This window comes from Molossus molossus, unplaced genomic scaffold (genome assembly GCF_014108415.1).
Source record: "Molossus molossus isolate mMolMol1 unplaced genomic scaffold, mMolMol1.p scaffold_m16_p_15, whole genome shotgun sequence".
In the NCBI taxonomy this organism is placed as follows: domain Eukaryota; kingdom Metazoa; phylum Chordata; class Mammalia; order Chiroptera; family Molossidae; genus Molossus; species Molossus molossus.
The window spans coordinates 45,186,625-45,206,768 of NW_023425350.1; the positions used below are offsets into that span (position 1 = coordinate 45,186,625).

Here is a 20,144-nt window from a genome sequence, read left to right on the forward strand (position 1 = left end):
ATATGAGTGGCAAAAGTGGGCATCCCTGTCTTGTTCCTGTTCTTAAGAAAAATGCTTTTAGTTTTTGCCTATTGAGTATGATGTTGGCTGTAGGTTTTTCATATATGGCCTTTATTATGTCGAGATATCCCTGTGTTCCCACATTGCTGAGTGTTTTGATCAGAAATGGGTGCTGGATTTTGTAGAATGCTTTTTTAGCATCTGTTGATATGATCATATGGTTTTTATCATTCATTTTGTTTATGTGGTGTATGACATGTATTGATTTGCAAACATTGTACCAACCTTGCATCCCTGGGATGAATCCCACTTAGTCATGGTGAATAATTTTTTTAATGTATTGCTGGATCCAATTTGCTAATATTTTGTTAAAGTTTTTGGCATCTGTGTTCATCGGGGATATTGGCCTCTAGTTTTCTTTCTTTGTAGTGTCTCTAATTGGTTTTGGAATTAGAATTATGCTGACCTCATAAACAAGTTTGGAAATCTTTTTTGTTCTTGAAGTTTTTGAAATAGTTTGAGGAAATGGGTGTAATTTTTCTTTGAATGTTTGATAAAACTTCCCTGTGAAGCCTCCCAGTCTTGGCTTTTGTTTACTGGCAGAGTCTTGATTACATCTTCAATTTCCTTAGTTGCTGTTGATCTGTTCATGTTTTCTGTCTCTTCCCAGTTCAGTTTTGGAAGACTGTGTTTCTAGAAATTTGTCCATTTTGCTTAGATTGTCCAATTTGTTGCCATATAATTGTTCCTTGTATTTGTTCACGATCCTTCGTATTTCTGTGGTATCAGTTGTTATTTCTCTTTCATTTCTGATTTTATTTATTTGGGTCCACTCTCTCTGTTTCTTGGTGAGTCTAGCTAAGGGTCCATCACACTTGTTTATCTTTTCAAAGAACCAGCTCTTTGTTTCATTGATCTTTCGAAATTTTTTTTTTGTCTCTATGTCATTTGTTTCTGCTTTGATCTTTACTGTTTCTTTTCTTCTACTTGATCTGGGTTTTTCTTTTTGTTTGCTTTCTAGTTTTTTACGTTGTGAGGTTAGATAGTCTATTAGAAATTTTTCTTGTTTCTTGAGGTAGGCCTGTAGTACTATATGAACTTACCCCTCAGGACTGCTTTTGCTACGTCCCATAAATTTTGTGTTATTGCCCTGGCCAGTTGGAGCGTTGGAGCATTGGCCCGCAGACCATAGAGTCCAGGTTTGGTTCCCACTAGGGGCATGTACCAAAAAAAAAAAATTTGTGTTATTGTGTGTTCATTTTCATTGGTTTCCAGGAATTTCTTTTCTTTCTTGGTCTCCTTAGTAACCCATTCCTTGTTTGATAACGTGCTATTTTGACTCCATGTGTTCAAACGTCTTTGCGTGTTTTTGTTGCAGTTGATTTCTAGTTTCATGCCATTGTGTTCTGAGAAGATGCTTGATATAATTTCAGTCTTCTTGAACTTGTGGAGACTTAGTTTGCGTTCTAACATGTGATCTGTCTTTGAAAATGTCCCATGTGCACTTGAGAAGAATGTGAATTCTGCAGTCTTGGGGTAGATATCTATTAAATCCATTTGATCTAGGGCATCATTTAGAGTCTCTGTTTTCCTGTTAATTTTTTGTCTAGAGGATCTATCAAGTGATGTCAGCAGGGTATTGAAGTCCCCTGCTATGATTGTATTGCTGTCGATTTCTCCTTTGAAGGCCTCCAGAAGATTTGTGATATATTTTGGTACTCCTATATTGGATGCATATATGTATACCAAGGTTATATCTTCCTGTTGGGTAGATCCTTTCAAAATTATATAATGGCCTTTGTCTTTAGTTAATGGCCTTCATTTTGAAATCTATTTTATCAGATATGAGTATTGCTACCCCAGCTTTTTTTTCCTTTCCTTTGCTTGGAAGATTTTTTTCCATCCCTTCACTTTCAACATATGTGATTCTTTTGTTGCATGGTGGGTTGCTTGTAAACAGCATATATATGAGTCATGCTTTAGTATCCAATCAGCTACTCTGTGCCTTTTGATTGGAGTGTTCAATCCATTTACATTTAAGGTTATTGTTGATATATACTTATGTATTGCCATTTTTGTTTATTGTGGTTATATTTTTCTCCCTGTTTCTTCTACTAATTACAGTAGTCCTTTTAACATTTCTTGCAGTGCTTGTTTGGTGTGTCACCACTTTTTTATCCATTTGTCTATTAAAGTTGATGGTCACTTGGTTGATTTCATATCTTTGCTATTGTAAATAACACTGAATTGACCATAGAGGTGCATAAATTCTAATTTGTATTTTGGGTTTCTTCAGATATATATCCAGAAGTAGAATTGCTCGGTCATAAGGCAGTTCCATTTTTTAGTTTTTGAGTACCCTCTATACTGTTTTCCATAATGGCCTCACCAATCTGCATTCCCACCAACAATGCACAAAGGCTCTGTTTTCTCCACATCCTCACCAACACTTCCTATGTCGATTTATTGATGATAGCCATTCTGACAGGTGGGAGGTGATAGTTCATTATGGTTTTAATTTTCATTTCTCTGATGATTAGTGACACTGAGCATCTTTTCATGCCTATAGGCCATCTATATGCCCTCTATGAAATAGTATCTATTCAGGTGCTCTTGCCCATTTATAAATTAGATTGGTTTTTCAGTGTTGAGTTATATGAGTTCTTTATGTTTTAGTTATTAACCCCTTATTGGATGTATCATTGGCGAATATATTTTTTCATTCAGTAGGTTCCTTTTTGTTTTGTTGATGGTTTCCTTTGCTATGCAAAACTTTTTAGTTTGATGTAGTCCCATTTGCTTATGTTTTCTTTTATTTCTCTTGCCCAAGGAAATGTGTCAGAAAAAAACATTATGAAGAGAAATGTCAGAGATTTTATTGTGTATGTTTTCTTTTAGGAGTTTTATGGTTTTGAGTTTTCTATTTAAGGCTTTAAATTAATTTTGAGTTTATTCTTGTTTGTGGTGTCAGAAGGTGGTCTAGTTTCTTTCTTCCTTTCTTTTTTATTTTTATTTTTTGCATTTATCTGTCCAATTTTCCCAACACCATTTATTGAACAGACTGTTTTTACCCCATCATATATTCTTGCCTGCTTTGTCATAGATTAATTCACCATATAGGTGTGAGTTTATTTCTGGGCTCTATTCTGTTCCATTGATCTGTGTGTCTGTTTTTATGCCAGTATTATGCTCTTTTGATGACTATGGCCTTGTAGTATAGTTTGATATCATGTAGTGTGACCCCTCCAACTTTGTTCTTTTTTCTCAAGATAGCTCTCTCTATTCAGGTTTGGTTTTGTGTGTGTGTGTGTGTGTGTGTGTGTGTGTGTGTGTGTGTGTTTTGAGGTTCCATATATGTTTTTGGGATTATTCTAGTTATTTAAAAAATGCTGTTGGCATTTTGATAAGGATTACATTTAATCTGTAGTATGGATATTTTGAATGATGTTAATTCTTCCTGTCTATGAGCATGATATATGCTTCTATTTATTTATAAGGAAGAAACAGACTATTGATACATGAAACTACATGGATGAATCTAAGGAATGAAGAAGACCACAAGAAATGTCAAATATAGTAGTATATATAAAACACTTGTCTAATGTTTTAAAATCCCTTTAAAATGAATTGACTTTAAAGTATAAGTAAGAATATATTCTGTGTTTTATAATGTAAAGAAGTAAAATATCCTGAAACTACATCAGGTGAACAGTGATTGAGGGTGTAGGCACTACTATTTGACTTAGAAAAGAGATGGTTTAAGGGAACTATAATAACCAAACTCAAATATTTAGGAGACTTGTTTAAAGAATGAGGTAGTTGACTTGTTTTCTGTTGCTTTGGAAGTGCATTTCTCAACCTTTTCCCATTTTACAACAGATGGCTAATGACTCTCACATGTGCTGCCTGCCTCCATCTGCGTGGCTAGGTTTTGAAGAAACCTAAAAAACTTCTAACTTCCTATAAGTATGTAGAATTACATCATAACAATCTAATTCTAAAAACAGGTTGAGATTTCAGTACTAATTAATAACTATACCATGATTGAAAAAATTGACTCAACTCTTGCTCAAGTTATTATATTTGTTTTCTTTGAAACAGCTAATGTGTGATTGAAATAAAATTTCTCATGGGTGTTGTAGGTGCTGAGTAATAGCCACACACCTCGAGTATTTGAATGTCAATGCAAACTTTAAGTACAAGCATTCAGTCATTCCAAGGTGCCTGGGTATTACACAACACAGACATACACACATACTCCCAGCTCTCTCCTATTAACAAATTAAAGAGACATCTAATGTTTGCTTAAGCTTTTAAAATGCCTTAATAAAAACTAAAATCAGATTGACTGTTTCCTTTTGACCATTCTTTTAACCACAGTGAAAGTCATAATCTTTATACATTTCCCATGAGTAAAGAACATTCTAAAGAGCTCAGTCATTTGAGGTTACCAGAGAGAGCTGATAAACTCTCCTGCTTTTTTGTAGGAATATACACACAAATTCTAAAGATTGCTCATTAGCTAATGTGAGAATCCAGGAAGAACTCTGTTTGTATTAATTCCTTATTTGGTATTTCTCATCTTTATTCCTCAAAAGTGTGTGGTATATTTTCAGTAGCAGAAATATTCCAAAATTTGTTTACTACAACAATAAACTTATGTATGACCTTTCAAATCAAGTGAAAAACCTATGACTCACCTTTCCTTACCAAACTCTTCCTGTGTCCTCTGACCTGAAACTATTACAAATAAATAGTGCTGAGTCCTTTGATGTGTAAAATAGTCTTCAGAGCCTAAGAATATCTATTAGCACCAAGAGAAAGTATATACCCTTCAGTGCTTTTAGTGCATGTCCTTTACACGTAGCAACCACGTTGATTTCTTAGTTTTCTCATGTTTGGGGGTTAGTGCAGCCATTCCAGTTTATGTAGCAAAGACAAAAATTGATAAAGCAGTAATATTTTTAAAAAACATTTATGAAGTGGCTTTTGAAGTCCAGTATGAATCATTTCTAGTATTGTGTGTCAGTTTTTCAAGGAAATTGTCACTGGATTTTATTCAGAGGTGCTACACACTCATTTTAATAAATTTGTATTGTTTTTCCAAAGAAACAGAAATTTTCAAAGTGACAGGAAAAGACTATATATTTTGCTATACCTCTCATCATTTTTTTTTTTTCAGTATGTTTGTTAATCTTATTTCTAATAAACTTATAGTTTGTCTTTCTATAATATTTTTTCTGGGTGAATTATTTTGCGAACAATGAGTAATGTCATTTAAAATTATTCTATCCAATTTTCCACTTAATATAACTGATGAATTTTTAATTCACAATGATGTAATGATATAACTAATCTATTATTCAAAAAGAATAATACAGGGATAAAAATAATTCTTTTTCATTTAGAGTGATGTAGGAAGCCCTGAAATAGATTATTCAAATCCTAGATGATAAACAGAATGTGAAAATTATGTTAATTCCTTAAATAATTTTTCTTTACTAAAATATTGTTTGAATATTTTTAAATGCATTAATCAGCAGTTATATAATAGAAGGGAGCAGCTTCATAATCATTTATATTGTTCTTATTCACTTATTTTTGTTTTGATTTTTAGAGAGGAAGGAAGAGGGAGAAAGAGGTAGAAACACCCATCAGCTGTCTCATGCATGCCCCCTACTGGGATCAAGCCTGCAACCTGGGCATTTGCCCTGACTGGGAATCAAACTGGCATCCTCTTTGTACATATGTTGACACATAACCACTGAACCATGCAAGCCAGTCTTAGTCACTTTTTATAGCACTTTTTATTGAGATACACATCACATAACATTAAATTCCACTTTTTATTTGTTTGTTCATCTTCACCTGAGGATATTTTTTCATTGAATTTTAGGAAGAGTGGAAGGGAGGGAGGAAGAGAGAGAGAGAAACATCAATGTGAGAGAGACATATCGGGTCAGCTTTAGTCAGGGATTAAGTACCTAATCAGTGGTGGTGCCTAGCATACTGTTCTTTCACAGGAGGATAAGTGTATAGAGATTCCCTTAGGCCTCCTAGTGGTCATGCATGTTTCAGGGCAGCTGGAGTCCCAGGTGACTTAATTTTCCAACAGCTTCCTGTTTCCTCTAGCATGTCCAACAAATTTTATTTTTCACTACATGGCATAGTTAAAACAGACTGAGAAGCATAGCTCTAATTGTTTCAAGAAAATGTCCATTTTGATTGTTTCCAGTAATGTGAACCTCAGGAACCAACTTTGGAAATCAGTCGAACTGAGCTTATTTTCTACTTGTACGTACAAAGAAGACCAGTATTCAGATGGTTAGAGGAATACCTATGTGGTTAGAAGCAGGCAGAGAGATATGAGTAAAAAGGACAATATTTAGATATCTATGTGTGTATACTAGATGTTTTATAAAAGTTGCATGCAACTGAATATTGTAAATTCCGTTAAAATTGCTTGTTTTTAGGAATTTTGTTAATTTTTCTAAGCACAAATCTCTTTGAAATATAAAAATCCATCCTCTAACACACCTGAGTTTTTCTTAAAACTAGCCATATTTTTACATAACAAAATAATAATGATAATTATTGTAGTAGCTATTCTTACAATCTACTATGGAAATTTGTTATGAAGAGATTTAACCAGGAATAATTTTTTAAAAGATCACCCAAATAATTCACATAACTGAATTAACTCTTAGATTAATATGGATTTGTTCAGTCCTGAAACATCAGTTGGCAAATAGTAAGTTTGGGGGAAAATATTTTTTCTTTTCTAAGTTTTGGAGTTTAAATGAAAAATTTTAATCCCATTTTTTTATATTTATCTCTTTGAACTACTTTTAGATTTTGAAAAACAGCTATATTAGGCTATTGATAAAATTAGTAGGACAAATAAGGATTAAATAGGTTAATACATCTAAAACACTTAAAACAGTACCTAGCATGGTGTAAGCACTTTTTAAATGTTAATAGTGTTATTAGCGCCCTGGCCAGTTTGGTTCAGTGATGGGAGCATTGGCCTGAGGACCAAAGAGTTGCGGGTTCTATTCTGGTCAAGGGCATGTACCTTGGTTGTAGTTCGGTCCCTGGCCCTGGTCGTGGTTTTGCGGGAGGCAACCAATCGATGTGTCTTTTTCACATCAATGTTTCTCTCTCTCTTTCTCTTTCCCCCTCCCACTGTATATGAAGATAAATAGAAAAATATCTTCAAGTAAGGGTTTAAAAAAAAAATAGTGTTATTGGCAAGCCCTCCATTCTAGACTAGTTGTGACTTTTTAGAGAGAATGTTCAACTTTTTTTAAACACTGTTCCTTGCTTTGATTTAATATTGTTCCTTGCTTTGATTTCCCCAAGTTCTTCAGTAGGTGGTAAGCATTGGATATAAATACTTCAAGCATATCTTGGTCACTAGGCAAGAATATTTTTGGTCTGAAAGCTAATTTTTAAATATATATCTATATATCTACTTTTGTTCTTTTTCTCTTGAATGCAGAAACATAAGAAGAGAAAGGACAATAGGTTTCTATGTAGATGCCAATGCCACTCAATTAAAACCAGCTACCCTGAGCAAAGTTGAGAGATTCTGCCTCTGTACTCCAGCTCAATGGGAAGGAGTTACATGATTCTAACTGTTGCTATGAGTACAGAGTGAGAGTGACATTACAAATAGGATGTATTTTCCATCTTTGATTTAGTTATACTTGGTAACCAGATTCTCATGTGACTATAGTTATAAATCCTTAGACAGAGATGTAGATAATTGGTTTTGGTTCTGAGTGAGTCTGATACTATCGTAGCTCAAATAACATGCACAGTTGAAACATAGGACTATCACCCGCATGGGCCTTATGTGACTTAGGTGGAATTGCCTTGTTATAATCACTGTGTTTGGGTGATCTGGTGCTTAGATTTATAGACTCAGAAATTCTGTCGTTACTATGCACATAGGGTATTAGACTTTAGGGGACTGATTAGTATTGAAAAAATGTGACAAACTAAAAAATAAGAATGAGAATAACAGTTTATTATTGTATAATAGGAGAGAAATTTATCATATATACCAGAGAGTTGTGTTTATGAATAACTAATGAGGAAAAAATTCTACTCTTAAAGGAAGTTAACAAGGATGATTTTCTGCCTGGGCATAGAGGGTGGGTGGGTGGGAAAGTCTTCCCTGAGAAGTTATAAGCACAGGTCCACTCTCATGTGGATTTTATATATTGACAGGATTGTCTGGGAACCTCCAAGCCAAGAAAGTAATACATAAAGTGCCTCCTAAGTACTTGGCAAATGCAGGTACATCAATACATGAAACACTCTGAAGAGAGGCACTCCCAGCTCAAATTACAAAGTATTTCCTCAGATTAAGCTCTGAACTCATAATCTAGAATTACAAAACACACAAGGAAACAGTTTACTAAGAGAAAGAGGAGACAAACACTAGGATTATATATGTAAGAACTTTAAATAATAAATTTATCAGATAAGAGACTTACAAAATAAATGTTTAAATGATTAATAACTCAAATCTCTGTACCTGAGGTATTATACACACACCCATATGAAGAAATATTCTCATTGAAATTAAAAATTCATGAAGTTAAAAAATCATTATATTAGATACAGATGAGAGAAAAATTAACTGGGTTATAAATGTGAGGGAATTATCCAAATGTAGCACAAGAGGAACAAAAATTTATAAAAATATGAAGGAGACAGTTCTATATATATCTAATAAGATTTTCTAAAGAAGAGAATAGAGGAAATAAAGAAGAGGCTATCAAAGAGATAATAGCAATAATTTTGTTTATAAATAATGAACACATTATTTATTTGTTTATAAATAATGAAACACATGAATCTTCAGACTCAGGAAATATAAAGTGCCTGAAACAGGAAAAATTTTTAAAATTCACACCTAGACAAGCATAGTAAAATTGCTGAAAACCAGTAATAAAGAGATCTTAACAGTAACCAGAGAGGAAAGAAGACTTATAAAAGAGCAATAATAGGCTGACAGTGGGCTAATATATTATTTCAAAATGCTGGGGTGATTTAAATGCTAAATAGAATTATCTACCCAGCTAAACTATCATGAACTTTATCTAATTTCAGACTGAAATAAAGACATTTTTAACTCTTAGGAGAATTTACTACTAATAGAATCTTGCTGAATTAACTTGTAAAAGATGTTCCCTAATGAGAAAGGAATTTAACACAGAGGAAGGGATGGAATACAAGGGGGAGAAATGGTGTGGGGAGTATAAAAAAAAAATATTTCCACATCTAATTTTTTTTTCCCCTTGGGTGTGGGGAATATATAGGATTTACTTTTATTAAAAACATTTCCCTAAGGGTCTAGATGTAATAAGAGCTAAGTTTACCTTGTGTTATAACAAATTTAAAAAATATTTTTTAAAAGGGCAACATTTTATTGTTAATGATTAACGGAACACAAGATTAACAGTGATTATTTCCAAATTGTAGGTTTTCAGTGGTTTGGGGTTTTTCCGTACTATTTGTAGTATTTCCTAGTTTTATAAATGAACACATTTTATTATTTTAGTTAGATATAAACTATTTTTAAAGAGACATTTAACAACAATTTTTCTTTCATTTAGATCAAATCCTTTTTATGAGCCCAAACCAACCCTTCCTCCAAATAATTTGATAAATCCAATTCAAGAACTGGAAGCTGAAAAGAGAATGAAAAGAAAAGCCCCAGCCCCGCCAGTCATCGCACCGAAGAGAGGCGTGAATGAAAACACGGTTGTTCCTGCAGGAAGAGATCTCTCCACTTCTCCTAAGGTAGGAGTTCATTCTAAGTAAAACATGTGTTAACATTTGGTCTTTTCCCCCATGTAATTTAATTAAAATGAACAAAAGTCATTGTTAGCTATTTTTGATGACTTAAAAGTAAAATCCAAGTAAGTTCATTATACTGCAACATTATATATATATGTTTGGGAAACTATAGGTTTATAGTAGAGTATGGATTTTGGATAGTTAAGATTTGTTTTTAAATGCTATTTTGAAATCAGTGGAAGAGAGGCATTAGAATTATATGGTTGTTGATTTAAACAAAAGATACTCAAAGCAGCTCGCTAGGCATGAAAGACAGCTTACACTGATAGAGAAGTCATCCTTTGAGAAATGCCCTGGAAAGATGAAGACTCAGTGCAGAGAAATGCTTTGTTGCAGAATTTCAATAGTCACTCTGATTTATGTCAACTTATAATTTTGGCCTATTGTAACAATTTTTTTATTTTTATTTTTTTACAAATTTTAACATAATAGTTGTGGAAAAGTAAAACTGTATTGGAACAAAGTCTGAAGCTTTTTCAGCAGTTCTCAACCTGTGGGTCGCGACCCCTTTGGGGGTCAAACAACCCTTTCACAGGGGTCCCCTAAGACCATCGGAAAACATATTTCTGATGATCTTAGGAACAGAGACACCACTCCTCTATCCATCTCCAGGCGGGCCCGCCCACATGCAGGTACACCCACACACAACATGCATACAACATGAGGAACTTTATTAAAAGGTCGCGGCATTAGGAAGATTGAGAACCACTGTAAATGGTTTGATTGCAAATAGTATATCTTCCATGTGTAAGGTAGAAATGTTTAATTTAGCAAGCTTTTTGGGGGTAAGTAACTTTTGCTCATCTACTCATGGATATTTTATTGTTGTTACCATATTACATTATGTAATTCTCATAGGTAGTTAAGGGGAAGATAAGATGAACTTGAACTCAGAGGGATAAAGTAAAAATCACAGGTCCCCCAGCCAGTAGAGACAGGATTGGAACTGGATTTTTTATTATTGTGTTATATCTGGACTCTACACCACCTCAGATGCCTAGGCTGCTGTTTTTCTCAAAGGCATCGAGGTTCAGTAGTTTTCTCTTGGATTTTTTTAGTTCATTCTGTGGCTTTCATTAAATGCCAGAGTTCTGAAATAGCTTGTTTGCCTGTATGTTTATTGTTTTAGAGGGAAATGGAGTTCACTGACATCTTTACTGTGCTATTCCAAAAACCATTCTCTAGGTATTTGTTTTTATATCAGGTTTTTTTACCCTATAACTTTAGAGAGAGGAACTAGAACTAAATTCTGTCTTGCAGCTATCTAGGGAAAGGGGGTGCGGTGTGGGGAAGTCTCAAGTGATAGAAATATAAAGCAAAGAAGATGGCCAATTCCTGTACCCATGAGGGGAGAAGAAAAAGACAGTAGCAGGGGCACTAGTCAAAATCAAGAGCTGCTTAGGTCCTTATCCATTCTAATCATCAAATACCTAAACCTATCCCCTAGAACCTTGAATCCCTACTCCATGGCCTGCTATCTGCTCCATCCTTTTCTGTAGTCCATCAGGAGTTTGAAGCTAATCAAGAAATCCTAATCTCTCTGTAAAGAAGGAACTTAATAGTGCCTGTTGTGTGCCAAACAACGTTCTATTACCTCATTTGATCCATAGAGCAACCTGGGAAATACATACCATTATCTTCTTTTTATAACGAGAAACTGAATCTTAGTTAAGTAACTTGCTCAAAGTGATAAAACTAGTAGTGACAGTGCCAGGATTAAAGTTCAAGTCTTTTAAGTCTGAAACCCATACTTTTCCCACTGTACCAGTCTACCTCTAGAAAGGTATTTCTAGTTCCAAGTTGGAACTCTTAATACATTTTTTTTTCATAGAAATGTTGTTATATATAGTGATTTAAATTGTGTTGTAGTGAAGTATATAACATGACTTTTTTTTACATTATTTTGAGGATACTGTTTTATTGCAGATAAATTGTGAAATAATGATATTTATGGGACAGGCTGAGCATTTACAAATCATCATGCTTCTCTTAGAAAACGCTTTGTTATGCTCAGACACAGATAGTAGAAACACGATCATTCATATCCATAGTAACCTGTTGATCTTGGAGTTAGTTTAGATTACAACAGTGTGAAAGGTAACTGTGAAAACTTAAACTTATAAAAGATTAATGATATATTATTAAATGAAAACAATACATACAGAGTGTAGTATACCTTCTGTGTGTATGAAGTTTTATTTAAGGTTTATTCACACATATACACATACATATACACATGTACATTATGGAAGGAATTACAAGTAACTTAATAGTGTTTACCTTTGAGAAGAAGGATTTGGTAGGCTAGAGGGGATGCACAAGATTGGGGAAGGCATTGTTTTTCCTTTTTTAACCTCGTTATATTGTTTGAATTTTCAAACCTTACACTTTTTACTTACTAATAGAGATTTTGGAGTAATGAGATCATGCATCTTTTTTTGTTGTTGCCTTCTATACAAAATACAAGATACTACATTTTAAAATGTTTTTGTCTTTCAAGAGAGGAAGTCACTCTTAGGTTTGATCAGGGATATTAAACTATTTGGTGGTGCCCTGGTTTTCATGAGGTGTCTTAGTATACGGCACTGGGACCAGGTATGGAGGCTTAGCGCAGGTCGCTTTTATAGTACAGATCAATTTATATGTTGGAATTCGTGTAAGATTTCATTTGGAAGAAAATGGGCCATTGCCAAACTGAAAAAAAAAGAAAAAGAAATTGGAAACTACTAACTACACAATTATGTATGAGATAAAGAAGAAGATTAGAATCAGTGGCATACTGACAATAATAAAAATGATAAATGGCAGGTAAGAAAGCATAGAAGTATGGGACTTATTTATCATAGAGATATATATATATATTTGTGTGTGTGTGTTTGTATATTTATATACACATACATTCCCACAGTAGACTGGGATATGTTCCTGAAGGCTTTGCAGTATTAAGTCACAGTGAAATAATTGACCATTTTGGCAACTTTGAGTCAACAAGAAAGAATCTTACTTTGTTTTGTATACAGTATTCTGTTAGAAAAAGGAAAGTGTGTTCTACATCAAAACATTTTTATTAAAATAATAAAACAGTTATAATGCTTAAAAAGGTATTACTTCCTGGTCAGTTATTTTTCTTATTTGTAAATTTAAAAGGAGACAGTACAGTAGTTCAAATAAAGTTTTTAAAAAAATTAGACGCAAATATTGGTCAAATACTAAAGAATATTATACCACAGTTATTTTGTATGACAAAATGCCAAACTGCAGTGAATGGCAACTGCCTACAGAGGCTAAAGAGCATTCACTGTCATGAAATGACAAGTGCTCAGCTAGAAGATTAATTTCCCCACCTGTCACCTAAAACTTATTTTAAAGAAATTTTATAAAACACAAAAAAACTAGACCCAGAATTTAAACAAAGTATTAATAAACTTGTCCTTATATTGCAAATAAAATTCAAACACCCCCAAAGGTAGCTAAGGGACCCCTTCAGTGTCATAAACCTATATAAATGGAACACTTCAGACCATTAATTTCTGCATTTGTAAAATGATAAAACCACAACACTTTTAAAGACAACTTAGGAAAAAGGACTAATGTTTAGCGAGGTAACCTGACATTAAGCACACAACCATCCAATAACATAAAATAAGTTAAGTTCATTGGTGGCTGGCCACCATTTACTGACTGTGAATATAAATAAGTTAATTCATGTGTAACTCTGAACATCTAGCTATAATTCACGCAACTTAGTGTAAAATGAAATCCAAATGATTAGAAAGAGCTTAGGAATATAAATGACATTGTTGCTAGATACATCTGCTAAACTTTATTAAACACTGTATACCCAATTCCATAAAATTCATGATATAAACAGCCAACTATTAATGACAGTAAAGAATTAAATTAAACTTATACTTTTGTGAAAGTATAGAGAAGAGCCACACTGCACATTTTATGATGAAATGAGCCTGGTCAAGTGGAGAAGGGTTCCCTCAAAGATCCTGTTTGATGGAGCTTCAGTGGTTGACAGTAATACTACTGTCTGCTTACTCCATCTCTGAAAGTGAAAACCCTGTCCATTTCTCTCAAGGCCTACCTAAATAACTGAAGCCTTCACTCACATTGGTTAATGTGTTCTAAACATTCTGGCAAAGTCCTGAGTTTTACATTTGAATATGTTTGAACTTGAATACAGATGGTACAACTGTGGAAAGACCAGGGTAAACCAAAGTCAAAGTTATACACAGCACCCCCTTTGATTGGTCCCAGCAGCGAGTTCAAGCCACAGGAAAAACACCTTTTCCATCTTGCACATAAAGGCCTCCTTTTAGAAAGTTCTTTACATCCATTTCTGTCTATGCAAAACTGTGTAGAATAGTGCCTATGGAATATTCATGCTAACAAACAATAAGCACACAGACTATTAATTTCCACATATGAAAATTGAAAATGCCTCACACCTTCCAAGGAAAATCATAAATTCGATGAGGATCAGAATTTAATTTAATAAAATGAAAAATACACAATTATTTTGTAAAATAAAATACCAAGCTTCATTCAATGACAGCTGGGAGGAGGAGGGAAGCTTAAGTTATCTATTAAATTTTATTTATTGGAATGACTTACGTATTAGAATACCCTGTTTCTCAATAATACTGAATAATTGGGACGCTCCTATATGTATCACCTCTTTTATTGGTTTGTATTCTTTTGTTTACAACTAGAAACAAGCCATTTGGTTGATTTTTTTTTGGAAGCAAAAAAGGCTAACTTGTTATAAAGACCCAAGGAGATTTTGCAGAACCCTAGGCAGAGGCTACAGTGGGGCCTTAGGAATCAACCTCAGTTGTGTCTGCTTCTCTCTTTGGAATGGCTTTAATCTGCCTTTATCTTTTTAATTTAGTCAAGTTTGCTTTCTCCTTGAAAAATATTTTATGTTCTCAACTTCTCTTCTTTCAGTGTGGCTGACTTAGCTAAAGGTTAAGAACAAATTACATTGAATCAACTACTTTTTCTTTTTTATTTTAGAGAGAGACAGACAGAAAGAAAGACGTCAATTTGATGTTCTACCCATTTATGCGTTCATCGGTTGATTCTTGTTTGTGCCCTGGCCAGAGACCAAAAGCACAACCTTGGCACATCAGGATGACACTCTAACCAACTGAGCTACCTGACCAGGGCCTCAACTACTTTTTTTTGTTTTTGTTCAGACAGAGTGGGAGGGAGAGAGAAGAAGAGAGAGAGAGAGAGAGAGAAACATTGACATGAAAGGGACACATCGAGTGGCTGCTACCCTCACAACCAACCAGGGCTGGGAACAAACTGCAACCGAGGTATGCGCCCTTAGCGGGAACCAAAGCTGGGTCTCTCTGGACCACAGGCAGATGTTCTAACTGCTGAGCCAAACCAGCCAGGGCCTCAACTACTTTTTCTTTCTTTCTTTCTTTCTTTCTTTTTTTTTGTTGTTGTTGTTGGAATGGGCAGCCTTCCCTGAGAAGGGCTCAACTACTTTTTCTTAATATGTATGTGGAGCCTCCCAGAATTATTTCTTTTAATCAAAAAATATATTTTTATTGAAAGTGTAGGGGAGAAGAGAGAGAGAGAGAAACATCAATCGGCTGCCTCCTGCATACTCCCTATCCGTCATTGAACCTGCAACCCAGGCATGCGCTCTGACCAGGAATCGAACCAGCAACCTTTTGGTGCACATAGAACGATCCCAGTCAACTGAGCCACACTGGCTAGGTCATTTCTTTTAATTTTTTATGAAGTATATTGGGGTGATATTGGTTTGTAAAAGTATATAGGTTTCACGTGTCCAATTCTATAATACATCATTTGTATATTGTATTGTGTGTTTACCACCAAAAGTCAAATCTCCTTCCTTCACCATATATTTGATCCCCTTTTCTTCCTCCTCCTACCCAACTTTTCCTCTGATAACCACCATACTTTTATCAAGACTGTGAGTGTTTGTTTGTCTTATTTGTTCATTTGTTGCTTTCAGTTTTATATAGCACACATGAGTGAAATCATATGGTTCTTGACTTTTTCGCTTAGTATGATATTAGCAAGATGCATCCCTGTTGTTAGAAATGGCAGTATTTCATCTTTCCTTATGGCTGAGTAGTATTCCATAGTCTATGTATACCACATCTTTATCCAGTCTGTTGAAGGACGCTTAAGTTGTTTCCGTATCTTGGCCACTGTAAATAATGCTGCAATGAACAGAGGCATACATATATATATTTTTATGAGTAAATGTTTTCGTACTTTTTGGGTAGATACCCAGAAGAGGGATTGCTGGGTTTTAAATCTTATTAGTCACATGAGTCTTTGGTTATTGGAATTTCAGTTGGAATTAGCATTATCTGTGGGCTATAGGAAGCCCCAAATGACAGTTTAAATAAAGGAAAATTTTATTTCTGTCTTTGAAAATGTTACAAGTCAAGTGCTAGTACAGTAGCCTCACTAAGTCATCAGGGATCCTGTCTTCTATTTTGTTGATCCACCATCCTCAGCATAGACTTCTACCTTGTGGCTCAAGGTGGCAACTTGAGCCACAGCCAGTACGCCCCATGCCAGTCAACAAGAAGAAAGGACAAAAAACAGCCACACCTGCCTTTAAGAAGAGAGACTAGAAAGTGAATCTTTATTCTGGAAATTGTACTACCCAGCCAAAAATCAAGGACTCTATTACTCAGACTGATGGTTGCCAGAGGGGAGGGGGATTGGGGAACTGGGTGAAAAAGGTGAAGGGAGTAGAAAGTATAAGTTGCCAATTATAAAAATAGTCATGGGGCTGTAAAGTCACAGCATGGAAAATAGAGCCATTGATAGTGTAATGACTATGTAGTGTCAGATGGATATCAGACTTATCAGGTAATCATTTCATAAGGTATATAAATGTCTGATCACTATGTTGTACACCCGAAACTATAACAATATTGTATGTCAACTGAAATTGAAAAAAAAAATTTTTTGAATGAGAATTTTTACTACTTTTATGTACAGAAAACTCAACAGTGTACACTTAGCCCAGTTTGCTGGCTAGTTGTTTAGCCTTTGCCTTTTTCAGTTTGGCAATTCGAGCCACTGACTTTGGACCCAGGACTTTGCCTCCCCAGTGGCACCAAACTTTATTGTATCTGAACTTGTATTTGGTCTGATAGCTTCCACCAGCTTAGCCAGAGCTTCTTTGTCTTCCAAGTTAACCTGTGTGAAGGTGACGGTGGTATAGTTCTTCCTGTGGACTAGATGCCCCCCTCTTGATAATACAGTAGGGAACTCCCATTTTATGGCACAGGGCAGAAAGGAAGACAACAAGCTCGATGTGATCCACATCATGTGCAGTAACTACTACTGAGTCTTTGTTCTCCACCAAGGTGATGACAGTGTTAACCCCTACTTGAAGGATTGGTGGAGACATCTCCTTTGCCTGCACTCTTTTCCTCAGCCCAAGCCAACAATCTCAGCTTCTTTGCTTGCTTTTAGTCTGTACCTGTGGACCAGCTTAAGCAGTTGAGTAGCTGTTTGGTGGTTTAAGGCCTGGGTAAACCGGTTAATCGCAGGAAGCACTTTCAGATACTTATAGAAAATAGCCCTTTGCTACTTCAGTGGAATTTAGTGGGCCATTTAACAAAGCAGGTGAGGCCCTTTTTGGGGTTTTAAAACCATTAGAGTAAAGGTCTTATAATAGATGAGTGGATCAGGAGGACAGTACTCAACTGTAGTTATCATTAAGAGTAATCGCCCTTGCCCAGCTGGTGTGGCTCAGTGGTCGAGCATTGACCCATGCACCAAGAGTAATCGCCCTGGACTGTTTGGTTCAGCAGTTAGAGTGTCGGCCCATGGACTGATGAGTTCCAGGTTCAATTCCGACCAAGGACACATACCTCTATTGCAGTTCAACCTGGCCCTGGTTGGGGTCATGCGGGAAGCAACCAGTTGATGTGTGTCTCTCTCTTCCTCTCTTCCTCTCTCTCCCTCCTACTCTATCTGAACAAAAATGGAAAAATGTTCTCGTGTGAGGATAAAAAAAAAAAGAGTAAGACAAGCAGTCATTTTTTGCCTCCTGATATATTGTAATAGAAAGTATATAGAACTACTTGTAAAGGATTCTTGCCAAAGACTTAAACTTAGATCTAGTCAAGCCTCTGGTTGCAATAACTACCAGTTTACAAGAAATACTTGCAGGTAGAGGAATATGTGAAATGACACCATGAAGATGCAATCCACCAAAAGAGAATGTGGGAAATTCTCTAGGAAAAAGGATCCGATTTATTTAACAAATGATTAGCTTGGCAAAAGTAGAAGATGTGAGAAGGAGATATTATAGATTGTAATGTTCTTATCTTTTAGAGATATATACTGGATTATTTATTGTTGAAATATAGGACTCTGGGATTTGTGTTAAAATGCTCAAAAAAGAAAAACAAATGTGTTTGGGTGGGTAGTATTTGGAGAGAATGACAAAACAAAATTGGAAAAAATGTTGATAATTTTTTAAGCTGGTGCTTACATGGAGGTTCATTTTAATATTTGTTCTATCATTGAAATTTTTTATTATAAAATGCTTTTATAATAACCTGAAGGATTGAGTAAGATGTAGTATAATTCTAAGAAGACTCTGAGAAGGAAAAGAAAGAGTAGAGTAGAGATTGTATTTGAAGAGATAATGTCTGAGAACTTCTCAAAACTGATGAAAAATACAGTCTTTTGGTTCAAGAAGACTACCAAATCCCAATCAGGACAAAAGAATTCCAAATCCAGGGGCCTCCTAGTGAAACTTTAGAAGATCATTGATCGATTGATAGCCAGATAGATAGGTAAGTAGGTAGATAGGTAGATAGATGATAGATAGATAGATAGATAGATAGATAGATAGATAGATAGATAGATAGACAGACGAGAGGATTTTTAATTAGTGCAAGGGTGGGGAAAAGCCAAGATGCCTTCAAAGGAACACTGATGATTTCTCAACAGCATCAATAGAAAGAAGCCAGAGACAGTGATATTATTGTCCACATGAAGAAAGAAAGCAAATGCTGGTCTAGAACTGAATGTCCAGTGAAAACATTTTCAAGAATGAGAACAAAAATAAACATGTTTCTAAACAACTAAGTTTTTTAGCAACAGACAGACCCTTACTAAAAGGAACACTAAAATATATAAGTTATGTAGAAGGAAAATATTCATTAGAAGGTCAAGAATTCAAAAAATATCACACAATGGTAAATATGTGGGTAAATTAAACAAATTGACATTGTAAAACAACAATATCTCATGGTGGGCAGAAATAAAAGATAGAATTAAAATATGTGACAATAATATATAAGCTGGAAATGAGGATAGTATACTAATATATTCTAAGATCCTTATATTATTGAGAAAAAGGGTAAATATATTGATTGACTGCTCTTTAGACATTGATTAGTTAAGTAATTTTAATTTTTAGGGCAACTACTAAAAGGATAGAAACATGATGTATATAACTTCCAAACTAGAAGAGAGAATAGAGGGAAGATTTTTAGAAATAATAATTTTATAAAAGGAGATAAATTTAATAAAAGGAGAGAAAAATAAATACAAAGTGGTTGGAACAAATAGAAAACTTGAAATAATTTGACAGGCTTAAACTCAAATTATTAGTAATTATATTAAACCAAAATGGGCTAAATGCTGCAGTTAAAAACAAAGATTATCAGTCTGGAGTTTTTAAAAAATCTAACTATATACTTCTAAAAATAGATATCTGAAAGATTGAAATTAAAAGACTGAAAGAAGATTTACCATGAAAGCAGCCAAAAGCAAATCGGTGTAGCCATATTAATATCAAATATAATAGGTTTTAAGGCTAAATGCATCACTAGATATAAAGCTGATTATCACATCATGATAGAAGGTTTAACCAGGAAGATACAACATTTTTATTTACATTTACTTAATAACATATTCAAAGCTAACTTAATATGCAAAGCTAACTGAAAGAACTACAAGGAGAAACAAATAATTCATATTATAATGAGCAATTATAGCACATCTGTATATAATTGATGGAGTAGACAGACTAAAAAAATCAGTAAGATTTTGACCACATAAGATACTACACTATGCAACTGCAGAAGTCATTTATTTACAAAGAGTAACTATATCTCAGGCTCTCAAGTAAGTTTTCAATAAATTTCAGAAGATTGAAATTATGTTTTTTACCCATAGTTCAATTAATCTAGAAATCAATAACAAAATAATAACTAGAACAAACCTATCTATTT

At 34.4% G+C, this 20,144-nt stretch overlaps 1 protein-coding gene and 1 pseudogene across 7 annotated transcripts in view; one reads left to right on the top strand and one right to left on the bottom strand.

Annotated features, from left to right (window-relative positions):
* EHBP1 (EH domain binding protein 1) overlaps window positions 1-20,144 on the top strand; it is a 602,469-nt gene that overhangs the window by 417,269 nt on the left and 165,056 nt on the right. For all 7 annotated transcript variants that reach the window (XM_036263545.1, XM_036263548.1, XM_036263550.1 and 4 more), the window contains one exon: window positions 9,630-9,816. In XM_036263545.1, the coding sequence (XP_036119438.1) occupies window positions 9,630-9,816 (187 nt within the window). The remainder of the gene's footprint in view (window positions 1-9,629; window positions 9,817-20,144) is intronic.
* On the bottom strand, window positions 16,904-17,537 carry LOC118631078 (annotated as a pseudogene).